The sequence below is a fragment of the Papilio polytes genome, unplaced genomic scaffold (genome assembly GCF_000836215.1).
Source record: "Papilio polytes unplaced genomic scaffold, Ppol_1.0 DF823923.1, whole genome shotgun sequence".
Taxonomy (NCBI): Eukaryota; Metazoa; Arthropoda; class Insecta; order Lepidoptera; family Papilionidae; genus Papilio; species Papilio polytes.
In genome coordinates this window covers 1,913,769-1,935,509 of record NW_013525281.1, presented here as the reverse complement: position 1 = coordinate 1,935,509, position 21,741 = coordinate 1,913,769, and the positions used below count along the sequence as shown (strand labels likewise).

The window sequence follows — 21,741 nt, the reverse complement described above, 5'->3', positions numbered from 1 at the left end:
CATAGAACACACTTTTGTTTATTTTTAAATTCCACGCCGGCGAAAGCTAGTAGAAGTAGGTTATAAAACGTATGAATTTACCGCCAAAAAAGGTTTTCTTCTCTTAAATTCCGTTTAAAAACTACATCTGTCAAAAATATGTCAATGTCATAAAAGTTTGTCATATTGTAAAAAGTATAATTAAGATTTACATTTAATTAGGATTATTTAATAAGCTTTGGTAAAATGTGTATATCAAAATTTAAAACTCTATTATATTTCGCCGGCGGGTTTACTCTGGGCCAACTATACTATTTCTACTTCCTGAAAGAAATACAACTTCCTTGTAACATTGGGATCATCTTAGCCTTTATTATTAGTATCATTTTGGGTAAGAAATAAATCATAATTTAATTACATTCTATAAAAAGATGAATAACAATATAATCCGTAACTATTATATACCGTAAGCGCATCAAAACCGTTTTAATTTTTTCAAATTAAGGAATTGAAAGTCTATTTCTTCGCTTACTTTTAAGCTTAGCTTATTACGTTTTCATAAAATAGTATTCACGGAAATCATTACAACTCCCTTTTATCCTTATTAAATATTTGTAAGTCAATTTCAATAGACTATTTGCAAAGGGTATCCGCGTATCAGCTAAACAGAGATCTAATTAGCATATTTCTGGTAGCAGACTGTAACAAATAAATACAACTGGCAACATTTGTATGTTATCGATAAATGTATCTTTGAATACAGTGAGCCATATTGCCATTATCTTGAACCATGATATCTGAACAAATTACTAAATATCTGCTTTGTACACTAATGAGTATACATTGTTTTAGTAATTTTATCTATTACTTGACAATAACGTGACATTTGTATGGCGTTTAAAGAGTACCTAAACACAGTTTTATTGGTTACCCGCTAGGTGTCGGTAATGCAGCGTCGATACAAATGCGCTGCATCTCGCTTCTGATGCTGCCCATGTACTGCGGAAAGGCGGGCCGTGGCGTGCTCAAAGCTGTTGTACTCACATACGTTATAGCAGGTTATTCAAAATCTTTGAACTAAAGGAAACCTCAATAAATTGCATACTAAAATGTGGCTAACAGCTTATGTAGATGTCCTTCTACCCTAAAAAATAAAACAATTTACCTGCCAGGGCCTATAACGAACATGGGGTATAACGCCAAGGAGGTAGTCCGCGTGTTCGCTTGCAGCGCCCAGCTTTCTTACAATCTGTCGGTGTTACGATACAAGCTAATGGCGGGACCGATTAAGAAAGCTATACTCGCCTCCAGGTCGCAGATCAATGTGTTCAAGGATACGTTTAGGTGTGTACAAAGTATTAAATCCATATCCTACTTACAAACGCAAAGAAAATTGTCATCATAACAATTATGTTGCTGACTTTTCTTAGTGGAAATAAAAGTCCTCGACTTTATATATTCGTTTGATATATATTTATAGTTCTTTTTGCATTATCAAAGATCAATTGATGAAATAGTAACACCGATAGAAAACGAAATAGAAGGAACAGAAGAATTGGTACAGATTATGCGACGAAATGTTGACGATGTTGTTGATAAAAAGTATCTCACAAGAGAAATTGAGGAAAACTATAGGCAAGTTAATTTACTATTTATTTTTACAATAGAAGTATCAATTAGTTTATTTATTAGATAATCTATTAAAATGAAATATGATATCCCACCTTTTTATCGAAACTGCGTTACTACGTTTATTTAGAGATGAGGGTTGATGGACAAAGTAACAGAAAAAAATCTTTATAACAACCGTACTATTGACAAATGAATGATTGCACTGTTAAACATTTTAATAATTCAAATCTGTCTACTGTCGTTCTTCGTAGAGATGCAAGTGAAAGTTTTCTACAAGATAGATATCTCAACAAACTATCTTGCCGCTGCAAGGAGCTGATATCACGAGGTATTAATAAATGCGGGAAGATGTTCGTCACAGCATTCGAGGACTGCTACTCCGCCGCACGCGCACACTTCGATCACAGCGTCTGTTGGCCTCTGAACACGCAGTCAGCTTGTGATCTGAAAAGATTTCTTAATGGAACTGAGCTATGTGATGCCATTGATCAGGTATATTTGAATTTCACCTTTTAATTTACTTAAAAAATATCTCGTATACCTTCACATTCTTTTCAAAATAGCTTACAGTCTGTTTTAAGAGAAGTATTTCGCCAGTGGTATTTTAGTGTAATATATATTACGTTTATAGATTGATCCTGGTCTAGGCGAGGGCTATCTATATCTGAAGAAAGTTCAGAAAAAATTGACAGATAACCTAAAAGACGTAAGATTGCAGTACAAAGTCACATATGAGAGAGAACTCTATGATGTTCAGGTTTGTTTACCTATATTTTATTTAGCTTTTGTCCGTAAATAGCCTATGTGTTCTTCCAAACTATACATGCCAAATTTCATCTAGATTCGTTTATCCGTTTTGAATATAAACTCTAACAATATCCATCCAATTTTTGCATTGATAATATTAGTATACAAAAAAGATTTTAAACACTTTAAAAAAAGTCTTAGCTGCCAGTTGCATATCCGCTAAATTCAGTATACTTCTAGATGCATCTGCCATTTATCTTGTAGGATGCGAAAGAGACAGGTAAACGTGTGATGCACGAGTTCGAGCAGCGCGGCGGCAGTATGCAGCGCGTGCTGAGCGCGGTCAACGTGTGCCTGGCGCTCATACTGCTGCGCATAGTGCTCGCCGCGCAGGCGCACCACGATAGATACCTCACTAACATCACATACGACAATATCTACATCACGTCCTACTTCAAAAGAATCGATAAGAGGCGGAAATTGAAGAATAAAAGTTCGTTACTTCCGTTGAAGAAGGTACTAATAAGAAACAAGTATTAAAACATGAAGAGATGGCAAGATATTCTTATTCACTTATCCAAGGTTTCACCTTTACTAATGTATAGGTCGAGACAATAATAGTAAAATATTTAAGGTCTGTCCCACCAAATTGTAAATTGTCTGATAACAATCCAAAGTGTAAAAAATGTGATGGAAATATTGGTTTTTGTTCCCTTATCTGACAGTGACATTTAAAGCTATCTGAGCCTCTATCAGCCAGTGGTGGGACAGGTCCTTAGAATTTTCGTTAACTTCTAAGATGAAATTTTTAGTGCACGTAGCATTAGTTTTGTAATGAAACCTACTAAAAGATTCATGAACAATTAAAGCTTATTCAAAATGTATCTACGAGTTTTTCGTTAGTACAAGAATTTAATTTTAATATAGATGGAACGCAACAAGTACGTAGACGTGCACTCACTAGAGTACAAGTCGTCGCAGCGCAGTCAGCTGGTGACTCCTATCCACAAAGTGCTACTGGAGGTGGTGACGGCCACCACCTTTGTTATGCTCGATAGACTCTTCTACGAGGCACTGGACGTGGTGCGTCAGCACGCGGATGTCGGCGTCGCGCAACAAGGCACCAGGGATTTAGAAATTGAAGTATGATTATTTAAGAAATATAGGACTCCGCAGACATAGCCTGATTTTTAAACGCTTTTGCGTTTTGTCGCATAAGTTGGTTGCATCTCCTTTTTTGTCTGCTTCTTCTCTTTTTAAGAAGTAGTCAAAACGAAGAAGTTGCGAGCAATATCAAGTAATTAATATAGAAAATTGATAATTTAAAATTGTAATGGTAGTTCTCTGCTTAAATTATGGTTGTTTGCTTCTTGTAATTATTAAACTATCCAGGTGGAAGGCCAAGGTACAGTGGCGACTATGATGCGTAATATATTGAGTCGTCTGAACGAGACACGCCACGTGCACGTGTCCAACGAGCTGTGTCTCCCGCGCCCGCGCGCTATGCCCACTGTCTACTTCATCAAGATATACTGCGGCTATCTCTGGATACTACTATTGCTATATTTGAACCCTTACACGCTGCGGTTAAACAGGTTTGAAATCTATCATACTTATATTGTAAATGCGAAATTTTAGATGGATGTTTGTTAGATTTTGTAACCTAAACGGCTAAACGGATTACGATGAAATTTGGAAAAGATGAAAGGGTAGTCTGGAAGAACACATAGGCTACTCACTTTTGTTTTTTTAATTCCACGCGGACGGAGTCGTGGGCGAAAGATAGTTATGAATAAGTTTCAACGATGGAATATTAAGACCAAAATTCTATCTATTTTAGGCAGTTGCAGAAATCAATAACAATAAATATGTCTTTAGATTGATATGCAGTTATTTTTACCCGAAGCGTGAGAAGCAACGTATTCTACACTTGTACAACGACATTCTCAAGAAACGTATGAAGATGCAGAAGACGCTGCGGAGGAAGGCGCTGCAGGCGGTGCGCGCACAGTACCTCTCCGGGGAGAACCTACGCAGTTTGAGAATGAGGTAGACACGACACTTTTTGTTATAATATTCTCTACTAATAATAATGAAAAGGTATTTCGTCATAATTACCGAAGGAACCTAAAACTAAAGGTCCCATGTTTTATTTGCCTCGTTTAGTGGAATTTTCTTTTCTCGTTATTAAATCTATTTAGGGATAGTAGAGTATAGAAATGTTGACTGGAACATTAGGTAACCTAGTTACATTTGTCTGGTTGCTATATCTTCTTGATTAATAAGATCTATCTATGCTTGAAATAATGTTTTTCTTAGGTTCCCTCAACTACTCGGCTGGCTGTCAGTATTCCCAGCAGCGAGGATGACTTGCCTAATTTGTGGAGAAACTGAACCTAGGTGTATATGTAAGTTTGAAATATATTACGATTATTAAAATGTATATGTAGGTTACGAATGAAAACTTTTGTGTTTAGCGTCCTCGTGTACATGGCATCGTTGCATGTCGGCGTCGTGCGGGTTCGCGTGGTGCGACGAGTGCTGGCGCGCGGGCGGCGGCCGCTGCCTCGCCTGCGACCCGCTCACCCGGCTCAGCGACCTCGACTCGCGTAGTGAAGATCAGCTCGAATATTAACAGTACATTATCGCTAATTAGCTTACATAAGAGTTATAATTTAATAAATACTTAAAACTATTATGCTTTTTTCTCTTTTAATAAACCATTTATCATTTCAAACGTTTGCAGACAAAATAAAATAGAAGTGATTAAATTATTATTTATTAAATTCAAAATAATCCGTACTCGAGTTGTTCGCCGACAGTAAGGTTGCTGACGAACTGTATGTTGTCGGCCACTTCGTTGCAGAGCAGCGCCAGTCCCGACGGCTGCCCATCCTCCGGTGGGTTGAAGTTGTACACCAGCTAACATAAATAACAGAAACCACAGTAATGTTTTACAGAAATTTTAGGTTATACTAGCTGTTGCCTGCGCTTTCGTCTACGCAATATTAAGATAAAACGTAGCCTATAATATGCCCGTCTATGTCTGCTACCTTTCAGTGAAAGTTCGGTCGAAATCGGCTCAGCTGTTTCGGCGAATACTCGGAACAAACGCGGCTTGTGGACGGACAGACAGACAAACAAAATTAAATGCGATCTTCGTTATCAGCAAGGCAAATACATCATCTGGAAATCTGCAATTCTTGTGACGTTACAAACAGACACTCCAATTTTATTACATGTATAGATTATATGATAATTTAAAACTGACGTAGTTAACTACACGTTAAAAGACAAGAGATAGATACTACAGATACTACAGAAAACCCAATCGTAGGTTACCGGTGCACTAGTATGTATTGTCTGAACCTGAGATAACAATATAATTGTATTGTTTAGATAGTAAAGAATCACGATTACACGTACAGATAAAAATTCATCATAAGTGATCCAGCCGTCATTGTCTGAATCAGCACTACTATATTTCTCTTTGCGGGTCTCCATCGATGTCTCATCGCCGAGGCTCTCCAGCACCGCACAGCTGCAATATTCTCACAAGTATCTATTACTAGTTGTTGCTCGTAACTTCGCCCGCGTGAATTTCAAAATATAGCCTATGTTACTGGTAACATAGCTTTATAATGATGAACGAATTTTTGAAATCTGCCCGGTAGTTTTTGAGTTGTTACAATACAAATCTTTCCTCTTTATAATATTAGAGTAGATGTTGACTGGCTAATGTTAAGCATTCAAAACAGTCAAATGACAGTAATCACCGCGTGAACTGAACTCCCCACCCTTAACTATTACATAGGTTGAATATTTAATAACTAACAAGTCATCAAATCCAAGCATCCCATTTGACTGGTTGTCAAAGAGTAGGAACAAGCTGTGCAGGTTGGCAATGGTGACTTCATTCCAGCCGGGGAACCGCTGCACCACTTTCTGCATGCTCCAGCGACGGTCGTGTTCTTTCATTTCCTATGGGGAAAATCTCTACATGTCCTGATCTTTTAAGTATATGCTCGAATCACGCAACCCTCCGACTATTGCGTATTTTGTGTGATGGAACTGAATTCTAGAGTAGTTTAAGATACTTTTGGCCTTTGGAGGAGCATAAAAGTACTAAATAATATTTACCTGATTGTATTGCCGCTGTTCAGTTAATCGCTTGTAGAAAAGATCCACAAGCTTATCGTAATCTGTCATAGTAGTTTTGATAGTCTCGGACACGTTCTTTTGGGGCTCACCTTAGAAGCAAAAATATGATCAATTTGGAATATTTAAGACATTTTACCAAAAATTTAAATATTAAACCTGTAGCCGTGAAGTCTTCTTGTCTATAAAAACATATTGGTTTTCGCTTCACTGGATACTCAAAGAACCTCCCCAAACCAGTAAATATTGTACTCAATTGGTGACCCATTTTTTATCGCTTCTTGTCCTTCGCGATTTAATCACTTTTGACATATAGACTATGGTAACTAAGTAGGGATAAGAAAAAATTCAAAATAACATTTTAAAGGGCAATCTTATAAGTTTTATTTAAAATTATTTTCGAATTGAATCCCGCACAAAAACATTGCACTCACACTCACATGTTTAATACATACTATCTTTAAGAATACATTCTCTCTTTAAGAATACATCCTATCTTAAAGAATACATTCTCTATATTTAAGAATACATTCTCTATCCATAAGTATACCATTAGCGACAGACACAAGGCAAGTTGTTGGGAAGATTTTCATGGTGTAGTTTAGTTTCTTATTTGTTGAAATATAATACATAATACAATACAGTTAATTATGACTTTATTTCTAAATTACAACATACATTTTTATTTGCTTGCTCATAGTTACTAAGGATAAAGAGGAAGCCGAGGTGAATACATGGGATATATAAATAAAAGCCCATTTTCTATCAATCAGTTGATTAATTTTCATACAAAATTCCATTAAAAATTTCAAAAATTCCATGACATAATATAGCGTCATGCGCAATTGATAAGATTATAAGGGACAAAGTAATGACTTTACACATAGGGTAAATAATAAGGTAAATGAAATATGGTAGGCAGTAAATTATTCTAAATTAAAATATAGGAACATTTATAAAATTTCAGTCTTCATTCAACAATATTACAGAAATGTAACATAAGATATAGATAAAAAAAAAGAAAAGACTGTTGTCAACTCGCGCTAAACGGAGGCATTTTATATTATTTTTTAGGGATTTTTTTTGCGCCTCGTTTAGAAGGAAGAAACAAATACGAAGTGCGTTATGATAATACAGCTTATACTAGTAGACAACAGACTTCTACGGCGGAGATCTAACCCCCGCGAAATTAAACCCAATCAGTCTTTAATACATTTTGAGGTAGACGCGGTTATATTAAGTTTGAACACGACTATGCACCGACCCCGGCGTCACCCGGGACCGTGTGCCAAATACTACATACACCAGATATACTGCGTCATTCGTCCCCCCTTTGGTGGGAAACAAGGGTCCAGACTATCTGTATGTTTAGTACACAAAATAATATATTTAGCATAATCAGTACATCCAATATTTCAGTAACTATAATGCAAATACAACAAGTTTCATGTAGCAAAGGGGAGATCAATGAGTAATTTTTAATTACACTAAGACTAACACAACACAAGCGCCTATTTAACGTTAAAAATAGCACGAAAATGGCTCAATACATTTCGCTAAAAATCTCATACAATTATAGCAAATATTATGCAGTACTTCGTGCGCCCGCCGCGTCGCCGCCGCATCGCCGTCTCGGGTCCCACAGCGCTGGATGTGGATGTCTAAATCAACTCGCAGCTCGTGGATATTATCGAACGTTAAAAAAGTCGTACAAAATCTATCATCACGCATCGATTAAGTTCTTCAATTTTATTGTTTCTATCACAAAACCACATTTTACTGCTAGCAGCTAGCAGCTCTCACAAGTTCACCCTCTGTTGCGATCAAATCCACTTCGTTATTTCAATACCCATGCTCTGCAACCCCCACCCCCCACCCCCACCCCTACACTTTTATAAAGTGCTTGCTACGCGACCACGGCTACCCACCTCACTGACAGATTGACTTACACATTAAAGGACTTCGAAACTAGACCTGACCACACGAGTGGTAAAGCAGCGATAAGGGAGCCTCTTGTAGCAAAACTTTTGACATAGCCAAGAAAACGTTCAGACGTAAACAAATTAAAAACTAATAAATACACAATAAATCGTTCCGAATTAAATGCGTTACAAAATTAAGTATTTCTTTAGCAGCTTTCAGCCGAGTCACTCTTATAAAGTAATCACCGCTCGAGAATATCAGGACTAATGTTTTCGCGGAAATTTTTAAAAAGTACTGTATTTAATAGTTAGTTAACTAGTTTTAGACGTTGGTATATAAACTGTAGGTCTATGGCGAGTTATGATTGAATACAATAAGTATGGCGTACACAGTTGAGATCCTGAGCGGGCGGACATAACACCTAGTGATTCACAATGGGAGACTGGTAACATTCTAAGAGTGCACTAGTCGATCACGTTAGATTGCGCCGGACTTTGCTTTGCAAATCCATTTGTCTGAATGTCAAAACAAAGATGAACTTACGGATTTCATTCGAACATGAGATTCGTCGTCACCTTTACAAAAATATCTGTCACGTGGACACTTTTAATTATTCTTTTTGAAATAATATAATAATTAAAAAAAAATGCATTTCATGCAAACACATCATTATAAAAAATAATAACATAATACTTTAATAATGGCACTGAACGAAAAGTAAGTTACGATAAAACTATAAACACTAATGTATCAGATGAAAGAGTTACGATTGAGGATGAAGCCAATTGACCGCTGCGGCGCAAACACTGCACGCTGACTACAGTGAACCGATCGCAAGTCTACCCTCACGTTACAGCTTTAGAGATCAAATTTTCTTCAACTACCCTCATCATTGGCGTATCTCGTACCAACGAATCCAGTAGTATTCCAATTTCCCAACGCAACGGCAACCTTGAGAGCGGTTCAGGATAATATATAGTATACACAGTACTAACCACTCCTATTTTATCTACACTTCAAACAAGAATTTTCCATGACTTAATTATCTTATAAACAATTCAGACTCATCAAAAGAATTTTAATTTTTTTTTGTTTTTACTTGAAAATTATTAGCTAAAGCAACTGGTAATTTTTGTTTGAAGCTTTTAACACTAATTTATGTAGCTTAAATTATCTTATTCGCAAGTAACTTAGCCTAAGCCTACATCTAAGTACAAAGGTGAAAAATTTTATTCTAATTTTTTTTATTAAATTACTTTTACGACAAATTAGTTTCAGCGAGCCAATAACTGTTGTATTAATTGTGCGTATTACTAGTATATTATCAAGTTTTTGTCTAATATTTGAGTTTATTTAGTTATCATTAAATTCTTAATAATAGTAAGCTGAGGGGGCCAGATATTATTTTACAAAGCGTTTAGAGAATTTTCTGAAGTAATACGTTCGCATTAACAACTAGCTAAAATTCTAATAATAGTACATATAGTTATAATTTAACTAGAAGCTCACGCACTCCATTACCTAATAGTAAAGTCGAATAGAAAAAAGTTCAAGGGAAACCGATTAAAAGTCTTGCAAACTTATTAATTAAAACGTTCGGTTAAACGTGCTAACTTTTTGTTAATTAGCGAAATGAAATCGTAATAAAAATTATTTTCACCAAGTGAGCAACACGTCCACACAAGCCGACAGCAAACGCGACACTAACTTATATTAAGAGTTACATATTGAACACATACTGACTGAACACAGTGTTTTATGTCGCATCATATCGACATTTATACATTAATTCAAACAAACAATTTCGCTACTATATTTGAACTAATACGTGAATTTTGACGGTAACAACTAATTAAAAATTATTATGTAGATGAATATTTTATATTTATAATTACCTATAACAACAATTGTTTTACTGCGCCTTACACATACCTAAACGTGAAATTATACCATTTCTCTACATCCACATTATATTACTAATGCTATACGGATAACATCAATTTAGTTTCGAAAAAGTTAGGCAGTCAAAAAAATCTCATAAAAAAAAACATTAAAAAAATGGCAAACTCTAACATAAAATAAAAAATATATCACGAATAAAAAAAAATCTTTTCGACTTGTGTTCGGTTGCCGATAAATTTATCATAGTAATGATACAATAATACCTATGTTTTGGTAATAAGAACTAGCATTAGACGTAACGCGACGCCCCGCCCCCCGCCCCGCCTCCCCGCCCCGCCCACACGCATCCCCACCACGGCATCCGGCCTCAACGTCTTTAAGACAGTCTTCTAAAGTCAGTCTTAAAGTTTTATTGCATTAATTTGTTAGCTCCGTTGCCACGTCCCTTTATCCGTTTCCAGATGCAAACAAAAGACATAAAATCAAGCAAATACTAAAAACTATTATTACCAATAAAAGCGCAGTGCCAAAAAAAACGCTCCGTTAAAATATAACATACGTATGTAAATTATATGCGCAAAATAACTTATAATACAAATTAACGCCTGTCTTGTCGTTAACTAAGAGAACGCAAAAGTAACGTTTTGGAAAATACTTTTCAAGTTATTTTTTTTTAAATTATCTCACATAAAACATCTTTTAAATCACAATGTGATCTTTATCATATAATAGTTTTTACGATTCAATTACTTTCGTCTAATAGTTATCTATATATTGTTTAATATTGGATATAGAATGAATTATATTTAGTGCTTTACAGAGTACAATATGACTGATACAGTTCAGTAACAATAAGCTAAGTGTGTAGTGTATGTGTCTATAATATATTATGTGATACAACATTACTGTTACGGCGTACTATATCGTTTGGTGCTTACAGACTAGTGTCATACGGAAACAAAAATATCGAAATAACATGGTAACGAAACATCCATCAAAAGTATTTAAAAGAAATTATTGATTTGCGCAAAACATAACAAAATATCAGCAAACGCCGATTCTCCGTACAAGCTATGCTCGATTCAGATTTTTGCGAAATATTAATAATAAAATTGGCACATCATGAAATCAATCACAAATAAAACAAAACAAAATAAAATAATATTGTGAGCGCAAGGGCCCGTGGTGCCGGCCGCCTGCGAGGCGCTTATATCCGTCAGTAAACCTTGATATACTGCTTGCCGTGGGAGGTGACGTCGCGCGCCGTGTCCGGCAGCGTCTCGAACAGCACCACCAAGTAGCCCTCCGGCGTCAGCGCCACGTCACTGGGTCGATCCTTGTCGTCCAGCCCCGGACTCTTCAGGTCCACGGCCCACAGGATACGAAGCTCTGACGTGAACACGAGCACGCGGTGATTCTTTGAATCCGCCACTATGATTCGTCCGTCGTCATCTGTCACTATACCTGAGGGACGGTTAAGTTCCCCTATGCCAGACCCCTCGCGACCCATGCAGTGGATAACCTTCGATAGAGTTGGATCCACCATGAGGAGGCGATGGTTCTCAAAGTCAGAGACGATTATATTGCCGTTGGTTGTAAAACAAACGCCCCTCGGCGTCGTCGGTCCTTTCAGGAGCTTTGCGGGATTCGCTGCTTCAAACACGAACTTGGTGATGTAAGTTCCGTCGCTGGTGAACAGTTGAATGCGATGATTTCTCGTGTCAGTGACTACGATATTACCCAGCGTGTTGACCGCAACATCCCACGGATATTGGAATTGCCCACATTCCTTGCCGAACGAGCCGAACTTAAGTATGAAATTACCGGCCGATGTAAAGATTTGCACTCTATGATTATCCTTATCGATGACAATTATCCGGCCGTAGGTGTCTGTGGTGATTCCTGCGGGTAGATCAAATTCTCCAGGTCCCGTGCCTTTTGCACCAAACATAGTTTTAAATTCGCCGCGATTATTAAATATCTGAATGCGATTATTTCGTCTATCCGCAACGATGATATTGCCTTCTCTGTCTACGCACAGACCCCACGGTCTGGACACCTGTCCTTCGTCTTGGCCTTCTTTGCCAAAAGAAAACATAGGAACTCCGGGGACGGGGCTCCTTGTCGGTCTCACCGATACAGATAGCCAGTATCCCGGAATCGCTTGACCGACTCCGCGTGCTGGATTTGCATCCATTGCAATACTTGACGATATGCTGTGGTCGTAATAGTTGGTAGACCTCGTAGGATTATTGGGATATTCCGATAAATTTCTGAGGGTATTAGATGCCGAAATATGATAAGACAAGGGTGAAAAAGATTGAGCAGACTGCAATGATTGTAGCGACATTAACGACTGACGAGACTGGATCGATGACGTCGACGTCAGAGCATGCATCGACACGGCCGGCGTGGGTTGAACGTCACATTGGCGCTTTATTTGATCAACCAAATCGTAGTTAGGCGGCACGAACATAATTCTCTCTTCTGCGATGTACATATTTTTAAACATACAGGAAAAATAGTCTACTTGAGCTCTACCTTTTTCTTTGGCCATGAACAAATCTATGCCCTCGGAGTCCATACTGCGTACCAAGGTCTCATTGGTGTGCGCCAGACCGGCGAGTATGCCTCGAAGTGTGTTCATATGGTCGGTCAGTTCGGTCATTTTAGCTTGCCGCATTTTTTCGACTTTGTCCAATAAATATTTTTCACGATCTTCTATAGCTTGCGCGTAGCAACGCATAGCTTTTCTAATCTTTAAATTTGCTTCAGCGGTCTCCTTTTCGTATGCTTTGGACATCGCGACCGCACGATCGATCGCCGTTTTTATCGCTTTAGTGCCAGTTTTGGTATCCTCAATGGCCCTGAAGACTCCAATACGACACAAGTCGAGTGCGCCTTTGATCGGAGTAAAGCAGTGATCTTTATGAACCCACAGCGTGCATTCCTGACAGATGAAAATAATGCAAGCTTCGCAGTAGAATTTGACTGGCTCGCCGTGAAGTTCACAGTACATCACTTCTTTTTCATTGGTAACGGAGTTGGGGCGAGCGCCGATGGGTGATATTTGGTGTATCGGCAGGAGGGTGTGCTCCCTCAGCTGGCAATCAGAGGTTACCTTGTGGCAACACTCGTGACAGAATAGGTCATTACATTCGAGGCAGCGCGTCGTAGGCGTGCGCGCCTCGCAACGGTAACAAGTTATAGATACTGATGACGATGTACCGGGCGAGCCGCTAGAGTTGTCTTCTTTGGAATGGTTTTGATGGTTATTGTTATGGTTGTTGGTGTTGTAGTCCTGGCCGACCGGGCCGATGGGGTTCTGCAAGGAGCTGCAGGAGGGCAGCGCCCAGATATCGTAGGGCATGGTGGAAGAGGCGGAAGTTGCGGCGGGCTGCAGGCTGGCCGGCTTGTTCATGTTCTCGAGCAGGTTGCAGATGATGTGCGTCATGGCGAGCGGGTCCTCCTGGTCGGGCGCGTGGCCGGGCGCGCTGCTCGCGGCGCCGGACGACGTGGTAGGCAGGCTGGCCGCCAGCGACGCGGTCATGTTAGCAAACGACGTCATTGTTGCAACTACTTCACCTCATTAGATCTGAAATAGAGATATTATTCTTTTTAAATGAATATCATTATCTACTACACATTGAACAATTGCTTGGCAATGCAATTATATTTTTCTCGATTAGAAGATATTAACAATGTTTTCATGTAGCAGATTTCATTTATCGCAGATGATGCTCGGCGGTGCCAGTATGCATTTTAATATTGAATTCTAATAAAAAAAATGACTTCTCACTTAAGAATAATTATTATCAAAACATTAAAGCAATACTAAAACGTAAGTGAAATAAGTAATAAATTTTTGGATAGTATGAATAGATACTGTAAATTATAGCGTCAATAACCTGGTCTAAGAACTTATTAAGATTTTACTTATTGCTTTATTACTACTACAAGTATCAGTAGAGTTTTAATCTGTATTTATAAAATCTACTGTTGCCACTTGAATACTTTTACAAGAAACAACAGTCACAGAGCACCGAAGCAATACAGAGTGGACGGCAAATTCTCAATGTGTATTTTCACTGCCGAGTCAATTTTATAAGAACACATGTATCCCTATCTTCGTCGTAGAAAAACATAAATAACAAAAAACATATACACGTGTTTTCCTAGTGCAAACAGATACGGTCAACACTAAACCCCTCGCATCGTATACCTCCATTTCGCAAACTTGTCGATTCTGTGTTGTTCGGTCGATATTTTGTCTAGGACAACCTCTACCAACGCAACTCGCTCTCTTCATTCGCTCTATTAATTTACGTCGCATTAACAAATTATATTTTATTCAACCGAAAACCCCAGTTTCATACTAATACTGGGACTAATTATAATTCTAATTAAATTTAATACTTTTGGCCTTTGATTAAAACACCACAAGTTCAAAATACTGCAGACCACTAAAAATTAAGCTAAAAAGTTTTTTTTTCCTTTCTCAATGTTCCGAGAAATTAAATTTTACTTTAATTATCAACATAAACTTATCGTTTAAAAAGCTTGTTTCACACATGTTGATCTATTTCACATCCGCCTGTAAAATTTAGAAATTTCTAGATTACGGAAACATATCTACAAAGTCCACTTACATTACAGGAATGACGATGGGCGATAGTATTGTACTGCATGCTTTATCACTGATAGAAGCCGGATGCCTATTCCAACCGGCGCTCACTAAACAATAACTTTTACACTCATATTAAACTAAAATTACGTGCGGACCTTACCGCCCCACAAACTGTACTATTGCACCCAAACCCACTCATATGGTGCACTTTGCGAAAAAAATCCATGCCCAAAAATGCCTGCTCTACCCCTCAAAATAATAGGTAGCTATCTAGGAGTGGGATGGAACGATAGTACAGTGCCATGTGCGAGGGAGACAAACGATGATGTCGCATTCCAAAATTTTCCATAATTTAGATAAAGGAGGTTCGCTATGATTAGGGCTGTGAGTTCCTAGAATTGCATTGTTGCAAGTCATAATAGTACAGTAACTTCACAAACTTTTACAATATTTATTTTCAGAATTTGATATACATTTATGTATATCAAATTCTGAAAATCTATAAAAAATACATTGATATGCTAAAAAATCAAATTAGCAATGTACTACGTTGAAGCATATTATAGGATTTTGACTCATTATTTAATTGAAATAATGATTATATTCAAAATAAATAATAGGCAATTTCTGAGATTATTAAAAAAAATAACGAAATTATCGATTTGCTACAACCCTAACGGCGTAAATAAGATCAGTATTGAACAGTACAACAAGAGATCCATGCGCAAGCGAGAGGCAAGATGTTGGCGTCGCGTTTCGTGGTGAGCTGAGTGAGTGAGATTGCTTCGGGAGTGACGCGGTGCCTGACCTTGGCGCGGAGTGCGCGTGAGGCAGGTCCGGACCACACGCCGCCATCTTGCCGCGCCCCCGCGCATAAACTTAGGGTGCCCAAAAATCGATGCCTTTCCCTCGCTACCCTACAACCCTACGAAGGGCGCAGGGATTAACATCGATCCTGCTAAAGCTCAACGAGAAACTCCTCTAAACTACGCATTTAACAAAAGAGAAAGGTTCAATTTGTAAAAACATTGTGTTTGGTTAACGCTCTAATCCCTTCTTGCGGATAAAACCACAAAAAATTAAACATCAGTTTTGATTTTTCAAAATCTTAATTAGTATTTTTCACTAAGCAACAAAATAAATAAACAAAGAATCATCCGAATATCTTCAAACGGATGTGCTAATCCAGTTTCTTATTGCTTGTTAGGGTTGTCGATTAACTAGATCTTGGACAAACCTTCTTTAATTTACTACTTTGTACCTGTTCCTTGTTACAAAATCCAGCAACGCTTGAATTGAGTCCGTGCACTTACGCAGGTAGATACACCGGTCCATTGAAAGAAAAAATTCTAAGCTCTTTTTCTTAGAATAGGAACGGTTTGGTAACAATGGATTTTGCGCAGGTCGGTATAGTATCGACATGGCCCGCACCCCACTGGTAACATCGAAATCTGACTACAAGCTACGAATTTTGTATCAATAGAAATTAACGAACAAATAATATAGCTATAAGGGCAGCAAGGTTAATCGTACCGTTTAATAAAACGTGAGCGAAATTTATATAAGTTTGAGAGTCACGTGTGCTATTGCGTAGCAGTAATTAATGGATACTGAAAATTATTCGTTCGTTTAAGAATAATAGAAAACATTAAAAATGTATTATAAAAAACACTATCGAATCTTTTTACATAGCTCGCTCTACATATCTAAAAAATCACATTCACAGTCGACAATCCATTTTCAACCCGTGGTCAAAGCTTACGCGGTTTAACACAAAATAATTCGAAAGCAACGTTAAATTAGGTTAAAAGACTTTAAAACGCAGTATCCAATTTTAACATATATAGCAAACAAAGAAAAGTTCGCAGACCGCAACTAACAAAGAACCGACGCGAAATTATAATTACACTTTACACACAAAACTTTCCTCGGATAATAAAGCTGCGTACACACTGGGGGTTATTTATAAAGAGTTTAAAGTGACAATGATGACATGTGGTCACTTGTGTACAGTACACGTTTAGTTAAACAAGATGAAGGAACCTGAAAAGGTTTCTACTCTATGTTGATTTTTATTCTACTGGATTTATCGGGATGATGTTAGCCATATTTGCATTGAGAATATCTGACTTGTGAAGATGTTCAAACGATACTGCTACGAAGTTACCTACAAAGTAAACAATGACCACAAAACTCTGCTTTTACTTTCAAATTTGCGGAAAACAAGGACGAATAACAAAACAAAAGATGTAAACATATTGTGTTTACCTTATGGACAAGGGACAAGAGCTGAGAAACTGAAAAAAAATACTGAAGAAAATCAAAAACATAACGGATATTTCTATAGTAAACTTTGTTATTGCTAATAAATATTACCTTTAATTCGTATAAGGTTACTATGTACTTGAATAGCATTGTTTGCGACTAGTTTCCCTGACTTTTCGATTGTAAAATAAAACATGCAAGCAGGAGCTTTTGTTTGAAGACAATAGCTAGAAAAGATGACAATAATCCTGCTCAAAAACAATGAATGAATACTGCTATTAAAAAAAAAACGTCCTGCGTTCCGCGAACTTCATTCAAAACTAAGAAGTCAATGACAGTAATACGACATGATAACTACGACCAGAAAGTACATTTCATTGAATTATTACTGTTTCCATTGTCGAAATATATATTACCATCCTTCTTATACTCATTAAAAAGAACAGAGAGGACATTAACGTTCAATATAAATTTTACAGTAGAATTTCAGTTACATAGAATGAGTAGTTCGTAAAGTTATGTGTATAATCATTAGGAATAAAAAAAATATGTTTATTCAATAAATAATTTTTATAGCAACTATACTTGTAATTTTTAAATAACTTTTCTCAGCCGTAAATACAAAATGTAACATTTACATATTGTTGCTTATTTGCGTTATCAAACTACGTCACTATTCAATGATCTTTAACTATATCATGTACCCACGCTAAATCCACACATAAGTTACTTTCCTATTTCATTATGTACTCCCCTCCGACCACCTTAAGTACGAGTACCTTATAATATTTAGCATAGCTGCTTAGTTTGTTTTCTTTTAGTCTTAATCGTACGAAATAATCGAAAGTACAAAGCAATGATAATGCTAAAATCACGTGTAAAAAGAATCGACTTATAACAATGAAAATATGAAAGCACAAAAATAATTGAGTACATTTTACGTGAGCTCGAATTAATACAAACAATTACGACAGTGTTCGAGGGGAGCGAGCAGTAGGTACCGCGCATGCGCGCTATTGTCGATACCCGGTGTACTCTGGGGTACAGGCCTAGGATTTTCTATTGCTCGACATTTTACGTAATCTAAATGCTTCGAGAATGAAACGTAAAATCAATACCGAGTTAAGAAGGGACATTATGGTTTGCTACAAAAAGTATAAATTAATCTTTTTAGTATTTCAGAACTTAACAAAAATTAAAAAAAAAATTACTTATCCCAATGAGTTACATATCTTTTATTTAGGAATCTTAAAAAATCCAGACACAAAAAATATAATTAGGATATACCAGTAACCGTGTCATTGACATCGATAAATGCGATTTTGTATAAAAAACGAAACATTAGAGCTGCCTGCAAATTAGTATACAGGTTTAAAACCACGTCTAGAGCGTCGTTTTTGTTGAGCGAGCGTTGAGCCAGGGCCGGTGCAGAGCGCACTGTGTCACTGAACCGTAAGGACGTCCTTCGTTTTATCTTGTTTTGTGCACGACCACTTCAAAGTGAACACTCTCATTCAAAACACGGTGCACCGTGATTTTATAACACTTTTAATAAACTTAACTTTGATGATTTTTTTTTAGTAAAACACCGCAAAAGATTAACATTTGATGAAATCATTACCGCCTTCTCTTATAAAAATAAAAGAAATATGAGGAGTTGGGTCAAAGCTTTTTTTATTTTATAAGGTGGCAAACGAGCAAGCGTCCACCTGAATCAGTCAAAATGGCGAAGCGACCGCTACCCATAGAAATTCGCAATAGCGAATGCGTTGTCCACCCTTAATCAACGGAGGATGAGACGAACATAAAGAGGATATTTCTTCTTCCTATGTATCTCCTCCACCGTCAAATCCACGTTCCCTTTCCATCCTATTCTCGTGAGGAAAAGCTGGGTAGGAGAAGGGATATTGCGCCAGGCGAGCCGACCCATTTGTGCGAAGATGTTAAAGCTGGCTCTAACACTGTTAAAGTGTTCCGCTGTAAGCTTTATAGCTGGCAAATATTATGCATGGGGGGACTTTGGAAGAGAATAGATAGGAAATGTCTCTTCTAGTATTTAATTTATAGTGACTAGCTGTTGATTGCAACTCTGTCTGTGATTAACTAAAAAAAAAATGAGTAGCCTATGAGTTCTTCCAGACAATCCTCTACATCTTTGCCAAATGTGATAGAGATATGTTCAGCCGTTTAGGCTACAAACTCTAACAAACATCCATCTTAACTTTTGTATTTATAATATTAGTATGACGTATGATAAAATCATCTGCAGTATACAGAGATTTAAACGAAGTTCCAATACTTATAACAGACTTAGTGTAGGTCAAATGAGTGTCTCATTGATCAAAAGAACACATTACAATGAAGTATAGGTTATCTTGATTCCTTAAACTGTATAGAAATTAATTATGTATGGACAACTCCATTCAAATGTCTATTTAATTCAGAGAATTACATTATACTAACATATTTGGCATGTTCCATATTTATATTTGGAATGTTCCATAATAAAATAAAATTAGGGATTTCATTATAAAAAAGTCTTTAGGCAATTTTGAAATGGTATCAAACTTTTAAAAGACTTATAAAAAAGAACATCAGAATAACAATTACTCATGTATGAGTCAGATGTAAGCACTAATTACATGTCAAATTTGGGTCTTGCAGACATTGGCACGGTTTTAGGTCATTGAACGAAAAAGACACTCTTTTTTTTAAATAAGATCTTCATTTTCAAATTCAATATCATACTAATAGTATAAATGTGAAAGTTTAGATGGATGGAGGTTAAGTTTGTAACCTAACAACCTTACAAATAAACACAATAATAAGTTAAACTTAGGAATAAACTGAGTATGGGCAAATATTAGTACAAATTTTGCTTATACTCAGTTTATTCCTAAGTTTAACTTTATACCACATTATTTATAAGACTGTAAATGGCTCAAAGGATTATAATGGAATTTAGCATAGATGTAGAACATGGTCTGAAAGGATAAATAGACTACAAATTACATTTTTTTATTCTTTGTAGACAGAATCACAGGTGAAAGTTAAAAACAATATTATTTTAATACTAGTGAGCACATATTGAACAATCTTAACTGCATTGAAGTAGTATCCAAAAGCAAAACCTCTGCCACAAAAATTTCACCATCAGTTTTACAAAAAGTAAAGAAGACAACTTGCAAGATATAACTTTTATTCCTATTTAAAGGTAAAGTGTTGCTTTAAAATATACTGTTACACAGATTATAACATTCACAATTAACAAAGTACAGTTAGAATCTAACTGTACATTAAATTTGTAAAAAAAATAACTGTTTAGTTGGAAACAAAGATTGTAACTTAATGAAATGATGTTTATTTACTCTTCATAGAGGTCTATAGAAGACATGTAGGATAGTGTATTTTTTTGTATATATGTCCTCATATAGCATAGCTAGAGTTATCTATATCTCTTGAAATATACAGCATTTTCTAACTAAAATAATGTATAATGTGAAAATAGACAAAATCTTCTTCTTACTTACAATTTTTTTATCTTAATAATATGTAACAAGTATGCATAGATAGATTTTGTGTAATTAAACAGTTATTAGGAACAGAAATACATTAAACTTGTATCAAATAAATTAATTTGTTAAAATGTGTAAAAAGATATAAGCAAATCTAGTTAAAAAATCATAATTTTAACATCAGGTATTTGGAGAAAGTGGGAAAAATTGGGATAATTCTTTTATTAAATTTTATAATAATTTAAAGTTACGCAAAAATACTGTAGAATATATTTCGATGAGTCAGGAGTGGATTGTATTTTTATACAACAGAAAAATACAAATCATGACAGCAAACACAAAGGCATGAAACGTCGAGAGAAAGTAAATGCTTAAAATGGTATCCGGTGTAGTTTCTGTATTCGAAACATAATGGATGTACGCGAGATAGTGAAATTTGTGATAACTAATAATACCAGAAAATCGCTTACCTAGTATACCAATGTCTTCGTAAAATTTACTGCAAACTACAAGTAGACAAATTACGCATAATAACGTATTTGCTACTCATCAGTCCGTACAAAATTATAAATCATAAACGTCCGTCACTATAATTATTCACAAAATATGCCCGACGATGCAGGTAGATTGCACAAAGTTAGAGTTTAAATAATGATTAATTCTAAAGTTCAATGTTGACTACTACACATATATTGCACTAATTCTAATTACTGAAGATTACCGCGACTCATAGGTTATTAGTTCGCATTAATTGTATATTTATTTATTAACATCATAAAACACCACGAAAACAACAGCGGTGAATGAACGATCAATTGATTTAAAAATAAACACCCGTTGTCTATGGAAATTTTGTCAACAAAATAGATTAAAAAACAAAGTAGAAGCATAAAAAAAACTTAAACGGTTTAAAAATAATTATTAAATAATTCAATGAAATATGATGACACGTTCACTGATAAATGATAGAATTTTTGTTTCAAAAAAATTATT

The 21,741-nt window shown here is 36.3% G+C and overlaps 3 protein-coding genes across 4 annotated transcripts; 1 reads left to right on the top strand and 2 right to left on the bottom strand.

Moving 5' to 3' along the window:
* Positions 1-175: 175 nt before the first annotated feature.
* Positions 176-5,053, top strand: LOC106102257 (DC-STAMP domain-containing protein 1-like). 2 transcript variants are annotated; one of them, XM_013281681.1, is made up of 12 exons: positions 176-370; positions 918-1,037; positions 1,152-1,323; positions 1,480-1,614; positions 1,863-2,103; positions 2,243-2,368; positions 2,623-2,874; positions 3,286-3,501; positions 3,751-3,953; positions 4,237-4,407; positions 4,678-4,766; positions 4,836-5,053. In XM_013281681.1, exons 1-12 carry the CDS (start codon positions 226-228, stop codon positions 4,991-4,993), a joined length of 2,028 nt encoding a protein of 675 aa, XP_013137135.1. In that variant the 5' UTR covers positions 176-225; the 3' UTR covers positions 4,994-5,053. The 2 variants fall into 2 exon arrangements, with proteins under 2 accessions (XP_013137135.1, XP_013137136.1); XM_013281682.1 differs by lacking the exons at positions 4,237-4,407; positions 4,678-4,766; positions 4,836-5,053 and adding an exon at positions 4,022-4,054 and having other exon boundaries at positions 3,751-3,967.
* A 62-nt stretch (positions 5,054-5,115) lies between these two features.
* LOC106102420 lies at positions 5,116-6,843 on the bottom strand. Its single transcript, XM_013281891.1, has 5 exons — positions 6,676-6,843; positions 6,499-6,608; positions 6,194-6,339; positions 5,785-5,899; positions 5,116-5,280 (listed from the first exon to the last, which is right to left on the bottom strand). Exons 1-5 carry the CDS (start codon positions 6,782-6,784, stop codon positions 5,146-5,148), a joined length of 615 nt encoding a protein of 204 aa, XP_013137345.1. The 5' UTR covers positions 6,785-6,843; the 3' UTR covers positions 5,116-5,145.
* A 2,688-nt stretch (positions 6,844-9,531) lies between these two features.
* LOC106102419 (protein wech) lies at positions 9,532-21,552 on the bottom strand. The gene is made up of 2 exons (XM_013281890.1): positions 21,219-21,552; positions 9,532-13,936 (listed from the first exon to the last, which is right to left on the bottom strand). Exon 2 carries the CDS (start codon positions 13,907-13,909, stop codon positions 11,558-11,560), a length of 2,352 nt encoding a protein of 783 aa, XP_013137344.1. The 5' UTR covers positions 13,910-13,936; positions 21,219-21,552; the 3' UTR covers positions 9,532-11,557.
* Between the last annotated feature and the right edge of the window lie 189 nt (positions 21,553-21,741).

Coding starts and splice junctions, on each gene's coding strand:
- LOC106102420 (XM_013281891.1), bottom strand. CDS start 6,784: ATGGGTCACCAATTGAGTACAATATTTACTGGTTTGGGGAGGTTCTTT. Junction 5,900..6,193: donor ATGCTTGGATTTGATGACTT/GTTAGTTATTAA, acceptor AGAATATTGCAG/CTGTGCGGTGCTGGAGAGCC. Junction 5,281..5,784: donor CTTATGATGAATTTTTATCT/GTACGTGTAATC, acceptor TATTTATGTTAG/CTGGTGTACAACTTCAACCC.
- LOC106102419 (XM_013281890.1), bottom strand. CDS start 13,909: ATGACGTCGTTTGCTAACATGACCGCGTCGCTGGCGGCCAGCCTGCCT.
- LOC106102257 (XM_013281681.1), top strand. CDS start 226: ATGTGTATATCAAAATTTAAAACTCTATTATATTTCGCCGGCGGGTTT. Junction 1,038..1,151: donor ACTCACATACGTTATAGCAG/GTTATTCAAAAT, acceptor TTTACCTGCCAG/GGCCTATAACGAACATGGGG. Junction 4,767..4,835: donor AACTGAACCTAGGTGTATAT/GTAAGTTTGAAA, acceptor TTTTGTGTTTAG/CGTCCTCGTGTACATGGCAT.